The sequence below is a fragment of the Myiozetetes cayanensis genome, unplaced genomic scaffold, assembly GCF_022539395.1.
Source record: "Myiozetetes cayanensis isolate MyiCay16 unplaced genomic scaffold, myiCay2020 scf39, whole genome shotgun sequence".
Classification (NCBI taxonomy): domain Eukaryota; kingdom Metazoa; phylum Chordata; class Aves; order Passeriformes; family Tyrannidae; genus Myiozetetes; species Myiozetetes cayanensis.
Genome location: NW_026087620.1, coordinates 461,410 through 483,394, shown reverse-complemented (window position 1 = coordinate 483,394; position 21,985 = coordinate 461,410). Strand labels below are relative to the sequence as shown.

The 21,985-nt window shown below is 39.0% G+C and overlaps 1 protein-coding gene across 1 annotated transcript in view; it reads right to left on the bottom strand.

Annotated features, from left to right (window-relative positions):
• Window positions 1–21,985, bottom strand: part of SYN2 (synapsin II) — a 167,366-nt gene that overhangs the window by 24,622 nt on the left and 120,759 nt on the right. The window contains exons 6-9 of the mRNA XM_050328274.1: window positions 21,705–21,767; window positions 19,264–19,406; window positions 14,075–14,149; window positions 10,306–10,408 (exon numbers count right to left, since the gene is read on the bottom strand). Coding sequence (XP_050184231.1) covers window positions 10,306–10,408; window positions 14,075–14,149; window positions 19,264–19,406; window positions 21,705–21,767 — 384 coding nt within the window. The remainder of the gene's footprint in view (window positions 1–10,305; window positions 10,409–14,074; window positions 14,150–19,263; window positions 19,407–21,704; window positions 21,768–21,985) is intronic.

The window sequence follows — 21,985 nt, the reverse complement described above, 5'->3', positions numbered from 1 at the left end:
GGGACACCTGGGGATTCACTCTCTGGGGAATGGGGCTCCAGTGGGAAGCACAGAGCAGATAAGGAAAGTGAGATTTCTCGGGCTGTTCAGTGATGTGCTGAAAATCTGAAGCAATTGTTCCTCTGTCTCAGCTACATATCTGAAGGTTTTCTCTTTTTGTGGCTCATTCCATGTCCATGAGCTGAATTAGAACATGAAAATGCAAAGTAGAGCTTCCAGCTTCCTAGATAATTGTGGGAGTTTGCTAGGGAAGGCTGGATCCCTGCTGATTCATGTAAAAAATTAAACAATACCTCCTTATTATTGATACTCTTTTTCAAAAAGTAGTGTGGCTGCAGTGCAGCTGATGTAAAGAAGAAGTAAGAGTTTCTACAAAGAAAGCAGGATAGCAGAGAGGAAAATAAAAATGTGCACATTTCCATTCTAAACATGACAGGTTAACAGTGTTCAATGGTTATTTATTGCAGCTATTCAGATGAATAAAGCTAATACTGAATTTCATCACTTCAGTGAGTTACAAATATTTGTTATTTCTCCAGTGTATCTACTTTTGGCACATCTGTGTTTGTTTTAGAGGAAATAAAAGCATAACATAATAACCCCAGTAATTATTCACAATGGCACTGGATGTTCTTACTTCATGAAATAATAGGATTTAATTTACTTTTGAGAAACACCAATCCTTTTCCCATGTGCATCAAGACTATTCAGAAGCAGGTGAAGGTGGGTCCATGTCACCTGCAGCCCTGTACTCTAGTGTTTTTCATAGGGATGGATCCCAAGGGACTGAGGCCAACAATACAAACAACAATATTAATAATTAATTTCAGAGATAAAGCAGTCAGACCACATCAGCAGTAACACACTGTATGGCTGCCATTGTATCTGATCCAGTGAGAGCCCTGCTACACACTGAGTTGCGTCCCTCTAACTCTGAGCCTGTGAAAAGCTGCCAAATTAAAATTATATACCAATCATATATCAATATATCAAATATATCAAATATATCCAATTATATATCTCAATATCTCAAATTATTGATTTCTATATCAATATAGTATTGGCAAAAGCTGCAGCAGACACAGTAACAACCTGTGCTGGTGAGAGAGAAGGTGGTGATGGGGGAAGAAGGACTGAATCATTAGTAGGGGATGCTCTTGGGTTCTGCACAGCTGGAGAAGGATCAGTGAGTTATATAAGGGTGTTCTAGTACTTCTCAAAGTGCCCCTCCTGGTATCTCTTTGGCTTCTGAGGTTCCCCCTTTACTGCAGGGAAATGGAACAAGACTGAAAGGATTCAGCAGTCAGAAAAGTGCTGATAAAGGCAACTGTAAGTGCTTATGGTCAGAGAAACACCTTGAACCTCTCTCACCCCTGTCCAGTCTCCTCAGCTGGAAGGGACATAGTGGGGAGAATGAAACTCTTCTCAATCCACCAACCTACATGAAACATCTCCTTTATCAACAGAGAACAGTTTTACCTTGCTTCTTTCAGATATTCAGGTTGTCACAGGTTTGACAAAAGATGTTGGAATTTTTTTCCCAACGTTTCTCCCCCCCACCCCGGGGAATTGGGACTTTGTTTTAATTGCACCATTTGTTGTTTATTCGGATTTTGTTAATAAAGAGCTGTTCTTTTCCTTTTCCACAGATCTACCTGAGGTTTCCTAATTTCTGAGTTGTAATTGTGTTAAACTGAGACACAAGTGCTTCTGGGAATTAGATACAAAAAGTGGGTATATAAAAAGACACTTGGATTTAAAAGAACGTGCGTGTCCCTTACAACACTGGAATGTAATCTCTCACCTTGCTCAGCAGTTGGGAAGGAGCTGCATGGTAAATAATATGAAGGTTTTCAAATTATGGTGAGTGCTACGGAAATTCTTACTGACTACTTTGATCCAAAAATGGCACTAGTTTGAAGTCCAAAATAATTTACATTATTCTTTCTTTGCTCATTTACAAGAGACACTGGCATTGTGTGTTGGCAACCAAAATGCTGGCAACATTTGTGCTGGGATTTTCAGATCTAGGATGTCTCCTCTGAGCTTCCTCACAGCCAAAAGCCTTTAAAATAACCCCAAAGTAAACAATGCAATTATAACTGAACTCCAGAGCAAATGTTTCCCAAGAAATGAATGAATGGTTTTCCACTCTTGGGCCACATCAGCAACAGTGAAGAAATGTTTAATGAGTACACAGAAAGTTTCTTTAAAATTTACCGTATTTTTTTTTTAACAATCATAACTTTAAGTGGAACATCCCCAGTGTTTTTAATTAATTGAGAGAAAGGTATTGAAACAATGTGAGTTTCTGAAGAGGTAAAATGTAGGTGGTGTGGCTCTTGAAATACAAATCTTTAATATTCATTTCTGCTCCATTGCTTCTATTTCTTGACATTGTCATAACTCCTAAAGATCCACTTCATTGTGTCATAAGCTGTTTCTTGCCAGCCTAATTGCACCATGCCTGGAGGGAGGAGGCAGACACAGTGCCAGAGGCTCTGCAAGGTGTTAATAATGACTGGATATAGAATGTCTTGATGTTGGTGTTAAGGGCATTGGATGTTTAGTTGTCCACTGGAAACCATTTGATTTTCAGAGGGGAAATGATATCTGTGGCCTGAAAATCTGCCCCTCTTGAGGGCAGGCTTTACTGGCAGCTATTTTTGCAAATATACACTATGAGGTCCATATTAGCCCCCCTCTAACCCAACATCAGTTATATCTTTCACAGGTGTGCAAAGAAAACCTCCTTTTGTTTACCATCCACTTACATTAAAACAATTAGTTGGACTGTGAAATAAATTGCCTAAAATAAGGTCCTGCCAAAGGATTAGTCAGGATTAAGATCTGGAGGATTGGGTTTGAATTTCTGGTTTGAAGTACTAGTACAACTGCATGCTTTACACACAAACTTTCTTTTGGCAGTCTATTTTCATTCCCAGTAAAATAATTAATGACAGTTACCACAAATCAGTAATGCTTTATATAAAAGTATCTTCAGATTAGAAGTATTTTACACCTGTGAGCACTGACTGGTCTGTCAGGCTGACATTTTGCCCACTTTAGAAGCTTTAACAAAGTTTAAACATATGTAATTGCACCCTGTTTATAAATAGTCTATTTACAGCCTGTGTTAGTTTTAAAACACCAGCCAGTTTTTAGTTCAGTACATCCCACTAAGAGGATTTAATAAAAAAAAAAGACATCTGTAATTTATAAAATCAAATCTGTTACTTTTGCAGATGCCAGTAAAAACCTGGGGCACTATGAATTATGGTCACTTCATTCACATCACTGTTAACTTTCATTTATGTGCATTTCAGTAGCCAATTCTATGGATGAATTTCTCTTACCACTCACAAGCTGACTGGATATATTGGCAGTAGTGACAGAAAGTGCAGAAGCATGTTGAAGTCAACACTATTCTGTGACAAAGTGAAAGACCTTTCAGTAACACGATCTTTTAGTGAATTAGTCAATTTAAAATTTGAAATCTAAAATTTGGGCTGCAAGACTGAGCCTGGCACAAGAAAGAAAAGAGAAATATTGTTTAACTCTGAGGAACAGGAAAGGAAATGGGATGGGATTAATAAAGGACTCAAAGCAATTGTAAGATATCAGTAATTACAAAGAGATCATCATGTTTGAGGGAGAGACTCCTCTGCCACTGCCCAGACACAGCTCTGTTGTATCATGGCTTTACCACCAAAGACTTGGGATGGCTTGGTCAGAGTTTTAAGAAAACTCAAATAGGAAAAGACCTATGAATTCCAGAAGGTAGGATGATTGGTAAGTACAGAGGGAGGAGGAGTTAATTTTGTTGTGAATCAGGGTCGTTTTGAAGGTCTGTGTTTGAGAGTGGGAGAAGTGGGAAAACACATTTGCTCTTGGAATAAGGGGAGCTGGACTGGGTGATGTTACCACGTTACCCATCTGTTACTCTGCTGGGCTGTTTTTGTTGGACCTGGATGTCTCCCATTGTGGTGAAAATTTTGACTGTAAAGGCAGAGGCCGATACAGATTTTAATTTAAGAGTTCTGAGTATAGGAAAGTCACTGACCTAAAGAAAAACTAATAGTTGGAGGAGGATATTTAAGACTAAATGGGACTACGAAGAGATGGTGTGATTTCTGAGAAGTGAGGGAGTGACTGGATGTGAGGTAATCCCAGGGCTTTCCCTGAGGTCTCCATAGCAGATGCAGAGATAATTTGTCATGGGAAACGTAACCACACCTGAGAAGTGGGAAGGGGATGGTACAGAAAATCAGTGGTGACTGCCTGGAAACTTTTACAGTCCCTCCTGGAGTGGGTGAATAACAACATCTGCAGGAAAAATAAGAACAGCTGGGAAAGTGCATCAAGCACTTCTAGATGAAGTGCCTACAGACAAATTGATATGGTCTTGATTTAACCTGGAATGAAAACAAACCAAGCCAATGATTTCTACATTCAATCAAAATCTCTGGATGATGCTGAATTTGCATGTTGTGAACTCATGCAACTGTAGTAAAAAAGAGGTAAAACTATATAGAAGATGCAGTTAATGTATCTGACAAAAGTAGAAGGACTTCAAAGAGAGTATGTGAAAGAGAGTGTTTCAATCTATAAAATGATAACTGTTTTAATATCACATGAATTTTACCTGTTTTCACCCCCCTATTAACAAAGTGTGGTTCATTACTTACTAAAGAAAACATTAAGTGGTCACATATAAGGAGTGCTATTGCTGTTAGTTTAAAATTTTAGAAGTTACAGGTATTTTGACAATAGATACAGTAAACATAAATATTATGTGTAAAAAAAAAAAGTGAATAATTATTCATAGTATGGAAACCAAAATATTAATGTTATTGATGCAGCTCAATAATATTGCTCCATTCAAATGCAAACCAATGTCCTAGAAAAACGTATTTGCCCCCTTCATTAACTATGTCACTAAATACACTTCATTTGCTTTTCTATCTAAAAGAACAGCTGATGTAATTGTTTCTGAAATGATGGCTGGAAAATTTCAATGAATTAAATATGCTACTTCCAAAATATAAATAAGACCATGGAATAAACATATTTTTTTCTATCACTTGAAGCCCACATGTGAGGGAATGTATTAATGAATTCAGCACTAATGCATGATAAACTTGGAAAAATCTTAATTTAATAGGTTGGGTTTTTTTCTAGAATCGTATGTACCTTCTTAGCCGTTTCTTATTACGTTATATTAGGAATAATTAAGTTATATTAAGGAAATGAAGCAATGCTCTTGCTTTGGAATTATGTTCACAGAGATGTGGTCTTAATTATAACTGATTTTATACCACCAAAAATGTAATTTAGCCTTCTAAATGTTCAATATTTCTTATAGTTCCATATCATAAATTATGAGAGACTTGTGACTTTATCAACTTGGATTTAACCTGATTCCTAACCTTGGATTCCTAACCTGAATAAAGGATGTTCTTTAATGACTGGAAAGATAGAAGTAAGTTTAGTTTCTGAGCACTTGGCAGGAAGCATTGGAGGCTCGTGCTCAATAAAGTTGTGCCAAAGCACAGCTTCACATACAATTACACACAAATACAGTTTCTTAATTTCTTGTATTGGTTTATTGGTGGCTGAAAGTCTTCTTTATGAAGTCCAAACAGTTTTCGTCTTTCTAGGTCACAAACCACTAGGAAGCTAATTTAATTTAGCTTAGGGTACAATTAAGCAAGTAGAAATAAGACACCTGCTGCAGCCACTCACCCATTCAATTTTAAGCAAAATTTGGGAGACTGCCTGTGAGGCCACTGTAAAGGATTTTCTTCCATTTGTTCTTCTTTACTGTGTTCATCTCCACAATATGAGCTTTTGTTTAGTTTCCCAGAGGTCTGGCTTTCCAAGGGTGAAACAGGAAAGATAATATTCAGTGGAGTCAGAAATATAAACAAGGTATCTGTTCCTTCAAGTATTGAAACTACAGAAGTGTTCATTTAAGAATGGAAAGATTAAAAGCCTTTCTTACATTTAAGAAGTTAAAAGTTGAATGCACCTTAATCTGAAGTGTTATTAGGAAGAATTGGGCAGACAGTTAAAAATGTTGTGTTAATAAATGATGTGTTCATAAGAATCTTGTTTCTACAGCTTGTCTCTGGCATGATGATGCTTGGCAGCTGAGTGTTCCCACTGAAGGGAAAAGGCACTAAATTAAGAGATAAAACAGAATAATAACTTGGCCCCCTCCTCCTGATCAACCTGACAGCCCCTCCATTTATCTGAGTGATTCTTTAATTAGTACATTGGTCTGTACAAGGAGTTTGGATACAGCTCCTTGGAGTAGGGCAGGAACAGAGAAGAACCACTGGGTTCTTTTGGAGAAGGCAGTTTCTTTCAAAGAACCATATTTAAAAGACTATATTCTTTTAAAGGGCAAAGTTACCTCTTAGAACCCCCATCAAAAGCAACATAAATGCAGAGACTGTGAAGCTTCATAGAAAAAAGGGGATGTTTTGTGCTTGAATAATATTATTACTTCAATATTTCATCCTTCCTGTGTTCAGAAAAATTGGTCTGGATTTTCCTGGGAATCTATAAAATGGACCCAAATCTACCCCCTAAAACTATAAAGCTGTACTTACTGGGCAATGTCTGGGGTTTATATTGCATGGAGACCTCCACGCTCAAAGGAATGTGCACTTCCCATGAGGGAGACAGGAATAAAGGTCTGTGTATTTCTTTTTTTCAGAACAATATCTGCTTATGCAAAAATTAAGTGTCTAGAACTGCTTCAGTGTCACTAAATATCCTTAATTTTTTTTCCTTTCCTTTTAGTTCTCTAATCCTTCAGGTTATTCCTGAATGGTCATTACTTACAGCAAGCACACTTTGCATAACTGGAATGGCCAGGGGGCTTTAAAATAACAAGTTATTTAAAAATTCCCATCATTTTAATCAAATATGATTAAACTAGAGAAATTAAAACAGAAACAATATGTTTACCCTTCCTGAAGAAGTGGGGCACATGACTGGATCTAACATTAAGAACCAACACGTTCTTACCTACAGTGTAAGTGTTCTGTACTAGGTCATACATGAAAGACCACTTTAATGTGGGGTTTTTAAGAGGTACAACTAGAACATTAGATTCATGTCAACAAGGTTGTCCTGATTCTCTAATATCAGCCACTGGCACAGTGTGTTGCTCCATGGTTTTGGGGAATAAAAGAAAGCATAATATTAAATCAAGGAGTGACAAAATGACTATCATAAAGCAGTTGAATGGCTGCAACTCTAAAATTATAACTTTTTGGTATAGGATAAAAAAGGAAATATGAAATTAATTAATTACCTTCCAGAAATAGTAATGTAAAAAGTAGTTTATGTGTTGTATTTTATAACATTAGTTTAAAATGGATTTTTGTAAGCATATGAGTTGCTACATGTAATACTTATACACTGTGTTATTTTAAAACTATTGTCTTCAATTATGCATGTCCTAAAGCTCTTGCTGAACACCTTTGTGTTAAGTAGTTATTCATGTAAAATGCTGTTCACCCAACCTTATTACAGAATTAATTTCTGCCTAAAATGCTGAGGGTGGGTGATACATATTCCTTCCTTTTGGAGGGTACACTGGCTCCATGTTCAAACTGAAAATCAGGAAGAACATTTCTGCATACATTATTTCATGCATTAGGAAGTTTGTGTGTTCCTGGTCAGATCACATCTGCAGGATTAAAGCAGCAGTGATACCAAAACACTCAGTTTTGTTGCAGGTGGAGCAGTTCCCATGAAAACGAGAGCAGAGGTTTGAGGATGCAACTGCATTTGGGTGTAAACCTAGGATTTATGGACTGACTGTCCTGCTCAGCCCCTGGTGCTTGGCTGTACCATGTACCTGGCAGCTTGAATTTTCCAGCATTTGTTTTCCCCTGTTGACAGGACTATACTGGTGCAGACAGTCTTTCCCTCTTCATTGTATCACGGATTCTGGTGCGATGCCCATTAAAATTACAGTGCAATAACTGCTGATGGGAGTTGGCTCTTCAGCAGCAAAATCGTAAGTTTTACAGATGTTCTGTTGGATGGGAACTTTGCAAACAGTTCTACATTTCCATGTCTCGCACAGATTCTCAGTATCCTTGCTGAGGAGCATTGACATCTTCCAAACAACCCAGCTGATTCTGTGCAACAGCAAGAATCATCACACTTCTATCTGTGCTTTCTTAAAATGCAACATCCATTAGGTACACTAATTAAAATGCTCTATAAACCCAGTTCCTGACCTGCACTTCTTAGAATTCTGGGGTTTAGGAACTGATGTGGAAATGGCTGTGTCTGGCACGGAAAATTAGGGCATTTGTTGAGCAGTAGGAAGGGATGCAGGCTCTCGGTCCATTATAGTGTTTGCACTGGCTATTGCATTTTCAAAAAAACTGCTCCCTCTTCTTCTCCTACCCAGCAGACCTCCCAGGGCAGGTCTTAGCTTGTGTGCCTGGCTTCAAGCAGGCTGATGGTGCTTGCTGGCTTGGCTCAGAAATTTAAAATATTGCACAATATCAAAAATGTGGAAACAGTCGCATTCAGGGAATAAAAAGTCTGACAGGAACTTGCTAATTGAGAAATTCCACAGAGGTGTCAACTGCTAAAATAAAGGAGACATCCTTCACTTCCACAGGAAGCATTGTTTTGTGTGTGAAATCTCTAGTTCTTACAAGAGTATTCTTGTTAAATGCCGTCCTGCTCCAGTTTTGTAACTTTTTTCTTGCAGTCTTTCAGTTTTTAACCAGTATGAGATAACTAAGATCTTATCTGAAAATAATCCACATTTCTTTAATAGTTCAAAGAGTGAGGTTGAAATGTATTGCATTAAAGCCAGTCAAATCAGCATGAACTCTCTCAAATGCAATGAATTCAGACACATGGGGGTGTGTGGAAAAGGCCCAACCTCGGAGAGGTTGAGGGGCTACAGGAACTGCAGAGCATCCCACAACACTTTCACTGGCACAGGGAGGCTGCCAAAGCCCATCTGCTGGGGAGGAGTGGAAAGCAGTACCTTCCCAGGTGGCAGATATGTCCAAGACATAGCATGGCCACAACCAAGCTGTGGAGCAGCACTCAGGACAATTGCTGTGCTCAGGAATTCCCACTGTAGTGGATCATCAGAGGGCAGAGCACTCTGGCTGCAGAAAGAGGAAAACACCTTTTTTTCTCTCTTTCAAATCTCAGCCAGATGCCCTTGGGTCAAACACCACAGATTTACCAGAGCTCTGGGGTGAAACGGAGGGGAAAGGCTGCATTGCAGGAAGGAGAACAGAGGAGGTTCAGTGCAGACTAAGGAAATGATTTCTTGAAATCCTCCTCAGCATCTCAGGAGGCAGTGACTGATTCAGTTTCTTTAACACTGTGAGCTGCTCAGGCCTTTATTGATTTGGGAATAATGCTGTTATTGATTTGGGAATTATTAGCAATTGCAATAGTGATAAATAGTTCTGTGATACTAGGTGAGAGCAAAATACACAGAGCTGTTTAACTCTGTGACAAAACAAAGGTTTTTGCTTCTACAAAGTTTTTCTGTTATAAATGGACACAAATAAGGGTTAATTCATAAGCTCCAGGTTTTTAGAAAAAATACTCTTACTTTTGCTTCACCAACTTCTTTTAGATTGGGGAAGATTATGAAGATCCCTGCCCACCTCCTGAATAAAATTCTAAGAATGTGGAAGATGCTGAAGAAATGGTGAATTGTGTGATAGGCAAGTGATAATAGCTTGTTTTATACTACACAAAGTGGTATTTCTCCATAGTAAACTTAAGGTAAATGAAAACCTTAAACTTCTCAAAATTACCAATAGCAGAAACTTCTGATTCATGAGGATTCGGATCTAGAGGGTAATACTTTGGTTAGAAAAAAGTTGTTTCCACTTCATTCCTAATATCCCTTTCTATGGAAAGGTGTAATTTTGTTGGGGTTCCCTTGGGATAGTGCTATCTATAAACCTTCCAGGAAAAACTGGTAAGCCTGTTCAGGAAAGAAACCATAAGGGTTGGGAAAATGTGACATCCACATTTGGTTTTGTTTTGCAGTTTGTGTACATTTCCTCAAACACTGAAAGGCATTACCATCTATATGGTTACATTTTCCAGCAAGTGTTGCCACTAATTTGGACGTGTGGCTTTGTATTATGATTTCAACAGTGCTCAAAAATACTCAGCCTTTCCTGAAACACAAATATGGCAATGCCTAACGATCAAAAACGTTCTTTACTTGGCTATTTACTTGTGTGATATATAAAAGCATATACTGAAAAAAGTGGGATTGCTTACCTCAAAAATATAATCTTTTCCATCCTTTCCATGTACAGCTTTAACAGCACAGATGTCCAAGCCACCAAAGATTTCTGAACAGGTGTCAACCCAAAGCTTGTACCTGTTTCATAAAAAGAATTATTTTCTGTGAGTATCTCATCAGGCTCTTGATTTTCTACAGGCTTACCTAGTAATGTGTTCTATACAACATTTGCCCTATATGAATTTTCCCTATATTGTCAGTTGTATTTCTCACAGTAGTAGCTTAGAAGCACTGGCCTTATTACTCTGCTTTTCCCAGCAGACTCCAGCAAGGCTGTGGTTCTGTATCCTGACCTAGTGTTATGCTGGATTCTGTCCCAGTTTAGATTGATCCAAATTTGTGTGTTTGCTCTCAGCTGTGAGTAACCTGAAGGTAAGCTGTGCTGAAACACAAACACATTTAGCTCTATCCCACTCTCATGCCAGTACCCCCAGCTGGTTGTGGCTGGGCTGCCACAGAAATTCTCCACAGTAGGAGGGTTTATCATCTGATCAGTTTCTGTGGCTTCAGAGATGCCAAAGGTTTTGAGAAAGTAGGCTTGTTTTTTTTTCTGGGAAATTCAAAGTTGTGCCCAGGTTCAAATGTGCTGGTCCTGCCTGCTGTGCCTGCCAGTGTGCTCAGTTATGGGGGGATTTCACTCCTGTGTCAGAACAGGGAATGAGCCTCCATCCCAAATCACAGCTCCAACTGTGCTCCAAAGAGGCAATGATGGTTTATACCTACAGTACTGAACATGGCAAAAGAGCAATCAAGCCAGAAAACCCTTAAGATGATGCAAGAGAGCCAGATGTATGACTTTAAATAAGTTATGTAGCATGCAGACTTCATGTAGAACAACTACAACAAAATTCAACTGGAATTTAAAGAATGTAAAGTAATTCTACAGCTCCTAAAAAAGGCTAGTGTTTCATACAGTACTGAATATAAAAACTCCTCTGTTTCTTTTGCAACATCATGGACATCTGACCCATTCCACATGCAGGAATATGATTTATTTTTCTTCCTTTCTCTATGAATAGAGAGATTATCTGACCAACAAGGTGGTGCAGTGGGAATTAGTAGTAAAAGAGTGAGGCAATTTCTGTGATCAAGCACAGAGCTGCAGGTGACATCACCACAGGACTCTGCTGTCAAATCTGTTCCAGTGGAAAACTTTTTCTTTTCAGCAGAATACAAAGAAATCAATACAACTGTTTGAAAAGATCCTGATGGTAATATCTAAGAAATGAAAATAATTTTTTTTTTCCTGGGAGAAACATGTTTTTTGTCGAAGAAGTTTCTTTGGATGCCTGACAATTTCCACATCTGTAGATGCACTGACTGACTGGACTGTTTGCATGCACTTGCTTATAAATAACTCTTTTTCTGCTGCTAAATACTGCATATCTTAGAAAGTCAGGAGGACAGCACAACTTGTCTTTAACAGTAAATATCTGGACTTTATGTGAAAACAAAAATTAAGACATTTTCCTTAAAATAGCAAAACATGAATCAGATTTATGAAAGTATTTTTAATAGTCTATCTTCTGCCAACACACAGAGAGCTGGAAAAATACAGTTATGTTTGGAAAGAGAGGTATTGGATAGAGTAGCCTGTAGTGTTTTAAACCCAAGGTTTTCCCAGTAGGTTTGACAAAAAGTCACAGTTCTTATTTTCCCAGAGCCAATAATACAGAGTGCAGCAGCCTGGGAAAAGAAAGGTAATACAGGATTGCTCCAGGTGTCTGACAGAAAATATCAGGCGTGCCAGGTGAGGTGGGCACTGTTGACACAACTCTCTGTTCTTCTGGAACTATCTGGGGAGCAGAGCCCCTGGAACAGGGGGGCAGTGACAAAGTGTAAACAGAAATGTGCTGCTCCTCCACCTCCTCTTTGCCCCTTGCTGGGCCACAATCTTTCTTTTCTAATTTCTACGCTCTGATTTGTATTTAACCAACAGTGTCAATCGGGTAGTGCTTTCAAACCCCTTGTTCCTCACTCATGGCATGCATTATAAATGAAATGCATCAGGTCTGACTGGTCTTGCTGTGTCGTGAAACTGCTTCAACTCTTCAGAAAACTTTATTTTTCCCTTCTCTCCCTTGCTGTGCAGTGTGCACTCATGGGTGATCACACATACCCCTTATGAGAAAACATCCATCTTTTCCATGCTTCTGCCTTCACTATCTTAAAAGTTTTGGTTTGTTGGACTTCGCTTTAATGTGAAAATACCTCTTTATTTTATTATATAGATATACTATATATAAATATAAACTCACAAATTTTTTAAAAAAATTTAAAAATTAAATTACATATTTAATAGAATAAATATTATTAAATAAATATATTATTATTAAATAGGAAAATACCTATTTATAATCTCTAATTATCTTACATTCAGAAATGGAAGCGGAAGCCAAGCACGTGGAGTATTTCCAGCAAGTGCAGGGCAAGGGCAGCATTTCCCACTGCTACTGATCCTGTTCATTTTCCTCAGGGCAGAACTGCAGTGCCTGTGTTTTCACAGAAGAATAGCCCATGCACTGTAATCACAACAGCCCAGAGCACAGTCCTGCTTTTCCTTCTCGGTGAAAACAGAACCTCCCTTGCTAGAGGAGGGTGGGTAAGGAAGGAGCAAGGAACACTGTGGCTGCGGTCCCTCCCAGGGCAGAGCAGTGAGGACAGTCTAGACAGGCCTTGCTCAGCAGGGAGCTGCAATTCCCACCTCACTTGTCTTCACCTTTCCAGGGCAGGCAATGCTTCAGTTCCTGTGTCTCCCTCAGCTCTTAAGAGGGACTAAGGGGTAAGTTCCAGACTTAAAAAAAAATAACAAACAAAACCCCCAAACACCAGAAAAGATTACTGTTGAATTGTAACACCTATTAAATTACACTTTTATTGTACACACTTTTTTTTCCAGTTAAAACCAGTAGCAGCCTTTGGAGAAGCTGAACAACAGAAAATTCATAGCCATCTAAAAGCCTCTCAGTTTTATTTTGCAGGGAGAAGAGGTTTAGGTGTTGTGGAGGAATTTGGAGCAAATGAGGAGTATAGTAAACCAAAGTACAGAGCTGGAACAATGGCATGAAGGAAATAAGCTTCAGTGTATCTCATCAACTGGGGGAAAAGCCTCATAGTGAAGTTTAGTGGAAATTTATAAAAGAAAAAATTAGCAATTTAGGATTGAAAGTACAAGAGAGAAATGTGATTTAAATAGGCAAAGTGAAGACTATTGCTTGGTTATGATGGAAGAGGTAGAAAGAGAAAAGTTTAAAACAACGTGCATGGGGTAAGACTGAAAGGTAAAAGAGACAAAGGAACCAGAGGAAATGAATGACAGGTTGAATATAAAATTTCTGAAAGGAACTGCAGTAGTTTTCGAGGTGCAGATATAGATGTAGGAACTTAAGGGTGCACATAAGCCCCTAAGGCTGCTGTGTGTGGTGAGTGAACTGTGAGAGGAGCCATGTGGAACTCCTGCCTCATGGACTTTCTTCTAACTGCAAGATTTTTTTTCCCACAACAAACACAATACATACACTTACTGTGAATTGCTTATCATCCAAGGCTGGATGTGGCACTGAGTGCCATGATCTGGTAATCACAGTGGGGTTGGATCAAGGGTTGGACTTGCTGATCTCGGAGGTCTCTTCCAACCCAGTTAATTCTATGATTCTATGATAACACTGTGATTTTTTTTAAAAAATTAATTCAAAATAAAATTCCATTTTTTTTTAATTACCTTTTACATGAGACTTGACTTACTTATCTGACATGGCAATTTGTTCCAACATTGCAGAGCCTGTGTTTGTCTTCCAGTTTCCAGATATGGAAGTTCTCCTGAAAGGGGGAAAATATTACAAAGAGAGCCAATGGTTTCATACTTTCACTCTCCATTACATTACTCTGCTTTTCACATGAACACAATAGCACTATTTACACCTTTTTCATACCTGGTATGTTGTAACAGAACATCTAAACCCTGAGGAATTCCAAGAGACACTGCCACTGTCAGTAATACTTCATTGGAGGCATGTTACAAAGTATGACAGTGCTGAGAAATTTCTGCTTCCCATTTATTCAGATAAGACTTTTTAAAAACCCCCACCCTACTATGACTGACAGTGTTAGCAAAGAGCTGGTTTTGGTTGTAAAGGAACTGAATGGCCTGGAACATACTGTTACTGCAAATGGAAATGTCAAGGACCTTCAGCTTCTCCTTTCAAACCCATACCTCTGCAGAGTTAGCTCCCAGTAATTAAAGTGATACTGTGATTTCAGAGCTGTTTTGGAGCTGGATTTTGGGTTGTCCTCCACTTTTCACTCTTTGCTATCTCCTAATATAATCTAAATAGTCTATGTCAGGACCTGAGTACACCACCTTCTGTTTTATCTCTAAGAAAAAAGATCCCTGTAAAGTTTTTTTTTTCTCCTCAGACCTTGGGATTATAATCAGGGCTGAGAAGATTGCTGTTTTCTGAACCCTAAATGCTGTACTGGGAAAAGGCTATGGATAAAAGTTATGAAGTGTTTCCAGTCAGTAAAATCATAGAAACATCTGTAATGTATTAAAAGTATATTAGACAGCAGCTATAGTTTTTTCTCCATTTTTCCATTAACATAATTACGAGGGTCAGTAGCAATTGTGGGGGAATATTGCCTCTTCTTTGGGAGTCCCATAAAGTTAGCTGAATTTTAAAGCACACCATGCCATGTTCTTTGTGGATGTGGGAGAAACTAACAAGAGGGGAACGTGCATGTAATAAGCCCAGTAATAAGGCTGTGTTGTGATTTCTGCTTCATTTTTTAAAGTGGTATTTATATATATGTGTCTACTTGCAAATGAATAATTTTAGGTTCATTACTACTCTACACACACATTTTGCATCAGAGAGAGACCACTTCTCACAAATCCCAATCCAACTCTATTGCAGACTTCTCACAGGCATCATTAACATGGACTATTTTAGGTGACTTTTAGGAAGCAAGATGCGACCAAATCAGGAAAAACCATCCTGAGGACTTTTAGCTAGCATTTAGTTCCAGATCCTCAGCTGCAGTGACGTAACCTCAGCCCTGCTGACTAAAGAAGCAGAGATGGTTTGCTTTGAGCCCTGCTTTCACTCCACAGTGCCAAAGGCTCCTGTTGAACCTGAAGAAATGTCACAGCTGATGCTTGGCAGGCTCTGAGGATGCTGTAGGGACCAGATGGGGAAGGCTATGGATTTAGACCTAACTGCAGGAATCTCAGCAGCTTGTGGGCTTGACACAGACGCCCTTCGGGACCAGAGGGGTTCCATCAGGCCATGCTTAACTGATACAAAACCATCTAACCAGACCATCTGGCACTCCAAACGCTAGATATGATTTCTGTAATTCACATGTGAACTCCTCTACTGAAATAGGAAGGTTTCCCACCCTTCTTCACTTTTGATAATTGCAAAGAGTCTTTCACATCGTTATTTCCTCCTCTGTTACTAAACACTGAAAAATAAATAAAACAACTCCTACACTTTTGAGTGCTTTACACTTAGGCTTAACATGTTTACCCTGGATTGGGTCTTTGCAAGAAGGAAGAACTGTTTTAAAATTGGTAAACAATTCATAGTAACTTGAGCTTCCCCTTTTCCAACACCTTCCTGCTTAATTTAGTAGCATTTACAGTACCCAATGCAAATTGCTGGGACAGAGACTGGTCATCAGAAAAATATGTAGAACTGTCTGCCTACTATTCTTGTGTAGGCAGCCTGCTCTGTGGTTTGATCCTCTAGCACTGTTCCTTTGGTTGATGTGCTGTACTTCTGGTTTATTGACCTTTTGACCAAAGCACTTTAAGCTCCGGCTTCAGAGCACTGCTTTTGGAGGGGGGATTTACATACAGGGCTTTTGTATTTCTGGTTTTGTACATTGTGTGTGACCCTCTTCAACTCTATTTCCTTGAAGTCAGCTGAATTCTGTCTGGGTACCAGGGCACTTAAGTATGTGTCACAAAGGGTCCAAGGAGCTGTGGTATTTACACGGATCCAATACTGCATTTTGGCCATAATCTCCACTGACAGACAATAAGCATCGGTGTTTGGTGAGTCATGGATCCACTTAAACCACAATTTCCCACAGAATTATAAAACTGAAGCTCTTAATAACTCTCTTTAAAGTACAAAAACAAATGTTCAGCTGGTATTTTTTTGTGGTAACTCTCTAAGTGCTCTGTTCCTGTGTCACAGAACAAAATGAGAACCATCTGTAAAACAATATTCTACTGACATCATGGATATGTATGCACATGAATAAATTTTCAGACATTTGGTAAATCTTCTTTCCATGATGCTCTGTATCAATGGATCAGTATTTCATTTTTGTGTGTGATTAAGCTGTACAAAAGAATCTAGAGAAAAAATGATCACTAGGCTTTTAGCATTTGGATGAACTCATGGTTTCTGAGTAGAAACTTAAAAATAAATAAAAGGTAGGAGGAACAGGCTGTCATTTCAACGTATTTTTGCTGTCCCTTAGGTCAACTGCTTCTTCTGTGAACAAGAAACATTTACGTTTCAAAATGATAAATTTACCATGGCTGACTCTCAGAATTTTTCTAGACACTGAACAGCATTTAAATTTCAAGTCAAAGGAAAAAAAAAGAAGGGCTCTCTCCTACAAAATGTTGTGGTCCAATTTCTACCATAAGAGATGAGCATTTCTTACTAATACTGGCTGCTGGTATGTGGTGATGTATCAGAGCCAGTAAGAGCTGGGCCTTATTCCTAAGACTCTGCCTTTGGGAGCTGCAAGAGTGGGAAAAATCAGCTGAATTTATTATAAAAAAGAGAGGAGGGGAGAGATGGTCAGCACAGCACAAGGAATCCACCTGTCAAAGCTCCAACAAGAGAGAAAATAGCATCCAGTCTTGCAGAGGCAGAAATAGTTCCATGAAAAGGTCTGTGGTGGAGAAGGAAGCTTGGCTGGGAATGGGAGGAGTGAGAGGGCAAGACTGGTGAATGGTACTGAGGAGAATCCAAGGGGTGAGGGAGAGCCTAGAGCAACAAAACAGCTTAGGAATAAAAGGTAAGGACTAAAGAGACAGGAGGGTCTGGGCAAGCAGTGGGACTGGATCAAGATATGGCCTGGACAGGTGAGAGAGGTGACCTGGGGGTGCAGGAGCACCGTGCTATTAGGAAATGTAGGATGGGTGTCCTCAGAGAGGGGGTAAAGCCAGAAAAAGTCAACAGTCTGGAGTACCAATGTTAAGACAAACAAGCAGAATTCGAATTAACTTTCCTGGAGACGCTGGGGATTGAATGCTGTATCATTCAGAAGCATTTTTAAAGATTCTTCTTGTCTTTAGGGAGAGGTGGGGAAGGCCCAATACACCTGAATTCTGTAGGGAGCATAAATCACAGTTCTGTATCTGAAAACACTGAAAATCACCAGCAAAGGATTTCAGAAACCTTTCAATCCTCACGAGTTTTTTGAGTGTTCTGCCTTGGTCACTGTGCCCAACTCAAATTTTCAACGCACTGTTTCTGCAAAATTTACATAACTCGGGGTTCAAACCAAATCAGGAGGAGTTCAGAACAAACCAGTCCACACTGCTGGGTGGGTCTGATCTATGGGGACAGTATTTCCACCCAGTCTGTGCTGTGCTTTCCTGAGGCCCCTCAGATGTACAGTGAGTGGCAGATGAACTACTGAGCTGTTCTGGAAAGGCCTAATCTCTGGTGTTCTGTCTCAAGTGCCTTGTCAGTCCCAGGTCAGGACAGAGCAGCAGTTACTCAGCTCTGATTCTCTGACAGTCATGTCTTAGTGGAGAAGTCCAGAGAATGTGGCCTCTGAGAGCAACCTAAGGAGATTTATTTTTACACATTGGGCAAAAGGTTCTTTCTCCTAGAACTTCTTAGCTGCTCCTAAGTTACTTGGCACTTAATGTCAACCCACTTAAATGATAAAAACATTGGAATTGTAAAACATTTTATGCATTTGCATTAACCAAGCTCCAACTTTTTCTGCTCTTAGTATTTATGCTTTGCTTGGAGTTCAAATGTTTCTACTGATAAAGAACTTGACTGATAGAAGAACCTTACAAATGTCAACATACAAGAAATCTCTGATCCCTCCAATGTTCACAAGTTCCTTGAGAAACGTATCTGTGTGTGTAGATGGGTGTGCATATGTAGTGTATTTTTATCTGTATTCTGATATACTTTTCCTGCCTCAGAATTCTAAGCATGAGGGAACTAAGACATGAGATGATCTAACTTGTCTTAAAACCAGGAACAAAATCATTGTATGTCAGATTACACTGCTTGATAATTAAAAATTGGTAAGTAAAAATATGTATAAGCACAGTTACCATAGCTCAACTGCTACACAATAACCTGTTTTGCTGCTCCAGGGTAGTGTTGTCTGTGAAACTGAAACATCCTCTCATATAGTCATGACCTTTAAAAAAACACCTGGATTCTAAAATTAGAAGAGATTTTTCTCCATCTATGTGCAGGTCACTGCAAGATTGGAATTGTTTTCACAAGTGTTATGTTAAAAAGAGAGGGCTTTGTGTGACAAAGTGTGACAATTCAGATTTGTGTGTGTGACTGACATCCAACTATCCTTAGAGGGAGAAGAAAATTTGGTCCTAAGTTTATGAAAAGATACAAGGGAATCTTATTTAACAAGTTCCCTACAAAAACAAATCCCCTTCCAACTGTTTTTTTCTTTAAACAAAAATAATAAGCACAGGTTAGCAGAAAAACTACTCTGGCAGGCTCACCTGTTGTCTTATTCTCCTCCTCCCAATCACAATCAACTTAAAAAATAGTCTTGATAAATCTAAAAAGTCTGAAACACTCTCTCCAGAGGCATGGAGTCACCACATCAGCTCAGAGATTCATCCAACATCATCTTACTGGTGCGTATCAATTTTGAAACAAAGGATGAAAGAAGATAAGGTTTTGGCTCACATGTATGCTTTGTAGTTACTGCCTATCTTTTGGATCCTGATGTCATATTTGGAGTCTATGAAGGGCTCAGTGGTGGCGTAGGTCTGAGTGAGGGCTACCACGCTGGCTATGTCCTGAAAATCGTAGTGGTTGTCTACCTTGATCTGCAGCCATCATGTCACAAGACAACAGCATGTACAAAAGAAAAAAGAGGAATTAGGAATAAAATGTAAAATTGCAGTTGCAAATGGCATTCATGAGAAGTATGGTTTTTGACAGCATGAGTTTATTACAAAAAAGTATAGGATATTTTATCTGATTTCTAGATTCTATAACATTTCTGCATTAAAGTATCTATTTTTCTAGGCAAAATACCTGATCATCTATAGAAGGAAAATTGCAGATAGTAGAATTTAATTTTGCTTTAATTTTTTTTTAAAGTGGTTGTTGTCAATTATACATCTGCAGGCATTAGGATTTTTTAAGGTGTGATATGTAACTCTAATTAATATAGAGTTCTTGCTGCCTCTGTAAATTGTTCACGTAACTTAGTGTAGCTGAAGCCCACCGTGTACTGTCACATCATCCCATCCGCTTCTCCCAGGAAGGAGGAGCTGAAGGGTCACGATATCCTGATGAGTACACATTCACAGGATGCACAGAGGGGCAGCTCAAATCAGCAGAATCATTGTTCTCATTTTTCCCACTTGTCTGCAAGGATTTGGGCTTTGTAGGAGCACAATTTCCTAGTGGTGGAACACTGTGCTAAGGTGGTTCTAAATGGTGCTAAGCCATCAACTTCAACATCTTGAAATAAGGAGGAGGTGGAAAAGTGAGGAATATTGATCGGGAGGGAAAGGGAGGAGACTTTAGTGGGCAGAGGGAGTCCAGACACATCACTTTTGTCCAGGGGAGGGCACATCTCTGGGGCTAACTCAAAGCTGGCTGAAACGGGGGGAAAAGAGACTCACAAGAGAAACCTTAGGGCTGGTAGAAAATGGGAGAGGGAAAATGGATCTCCACCATACTGCTCCAAAGGACATGTCAGAATGGCGAGGAAAAGAGGCAGGGATTAGTATTTCTCATGATATCTAATATTAGGGGAGTTTGTAACTCTTTGCAAGTCCAGTGTCTTGTTTGCTTTTACTATCACCTGGTACTTAAAGGGAACCTGAGGGCCCTCAGGGAGGTGGGACTTGCATTTAAAGGTCCAAAAGTCTTAACTATTTACTCCCAGCTCTCTCAGATGGAGAAAGATACAGAGTAATTTGCCATTTGAGAGCCACAAAACTAGACACAAACCCCACTTTCAACTTGATTTTCTGAAAACTCCTTGGCCTGTACAAGTGCAATTGGGACCACTGGAAACACTCCTGCTGGCATGAGGAGAACCTTCCTTTGACTAAGCAGGTAACAACAAAAGGCTCTCTAAGGGCTTAAAAAAACCCCTAGATTTATTTCTAGACATTTGATATGCTGAACATTTCTGTCCATTATTTTTCTATAAATGAGAGGTGAATATTGAAATATGACATAAACATTCTAACACTTATGCACATATGCACATATGCAATCCTCAGAAACTGCAGTTTAATTAGTGGTTAATTCTGCTCACAAGTAAATTGTCTGCTGGAATTCCACTGACTTACTAACTATCAAATAAAGCAAAACAGTGATAAAAGAAAGAAGATAACATAGAGTACAACTTGCAATTAAATCAGTTTTCTATTCCTATTGCTAGTGGCAAATATTATGTTCATGGAGCTTTTGAAGATTCAAAATGATAAATGCAACTATTCTCTGATGATTTATTTTAACATCTAAAACACTTAGAGCATTGAAATGTTTTCAGTGAGTGAAGTTACTCTGTAATGACTAGAAATTGTCACTGATAGCAGTGAAATCGGGATTGAAATCATATCCCATCGACCCAGCACTGTGAGAGAAGTGATACCAAAACAACTGTACTCACCACTGAAATGCAATTACTTTGGAGAAAGAAAGCAGCAGTTATATAGTGGTATAAAACAATCACACAGAATACATTAATAAAAGTTCAGTATCAAGCTGAAACTAATGAAGAACCAAGGCAAAACCTTCCAATAGTCCCAGGTCCAAAAAGCTGGATTGTGCAACAGACCTTGACTCTTAAAGAGTTTCAGTAAATCAACCAAATTCATAAACAAGGTTTTGCTTCGAGAAAGCATCTCAGCATTTTTCAAAGAGCTTCCTGTGCAGGGCAATGCATCAACTGCAAAGGTTCAATGTGAAAACATATTGTGCATGTTTCTATTTTCCTGAAGAGAGATGCTTCCTTGAACAAGAGACAAGCAGAGATTTGGAAGGATAGGGATCTGAGGCAGAGTCTGGACAGTTAAAAGGTAAAATATCCAGGAAAGGAATGAACATGCACAGTATTTTAGACAAACACCCTCCTGACATGCAATAAGTAGCATCTGCACCTTTCCCATGCCTGAATGAGCATGTCCAATCTTCACAACAACAGGAAAGGTTGGCATTGTTAGCTGAGGGGGGAAACAAAACAGACAGGTTAGAGAGAGCAACCAGGAGTTAAAGGATTAAGCAACATCATTTAGGGAAATTATTTAAGTATAATAAGAATGAGGCCAAAGCTGCTCTTGCCATGTGGTTACTCGAACTGTTTATCATCTGTATAATACTGTGCTTTGATGACTTACTCTGTTTTCTGAGGTCTGTGTTATTCCCATGCAGACAATTGGTG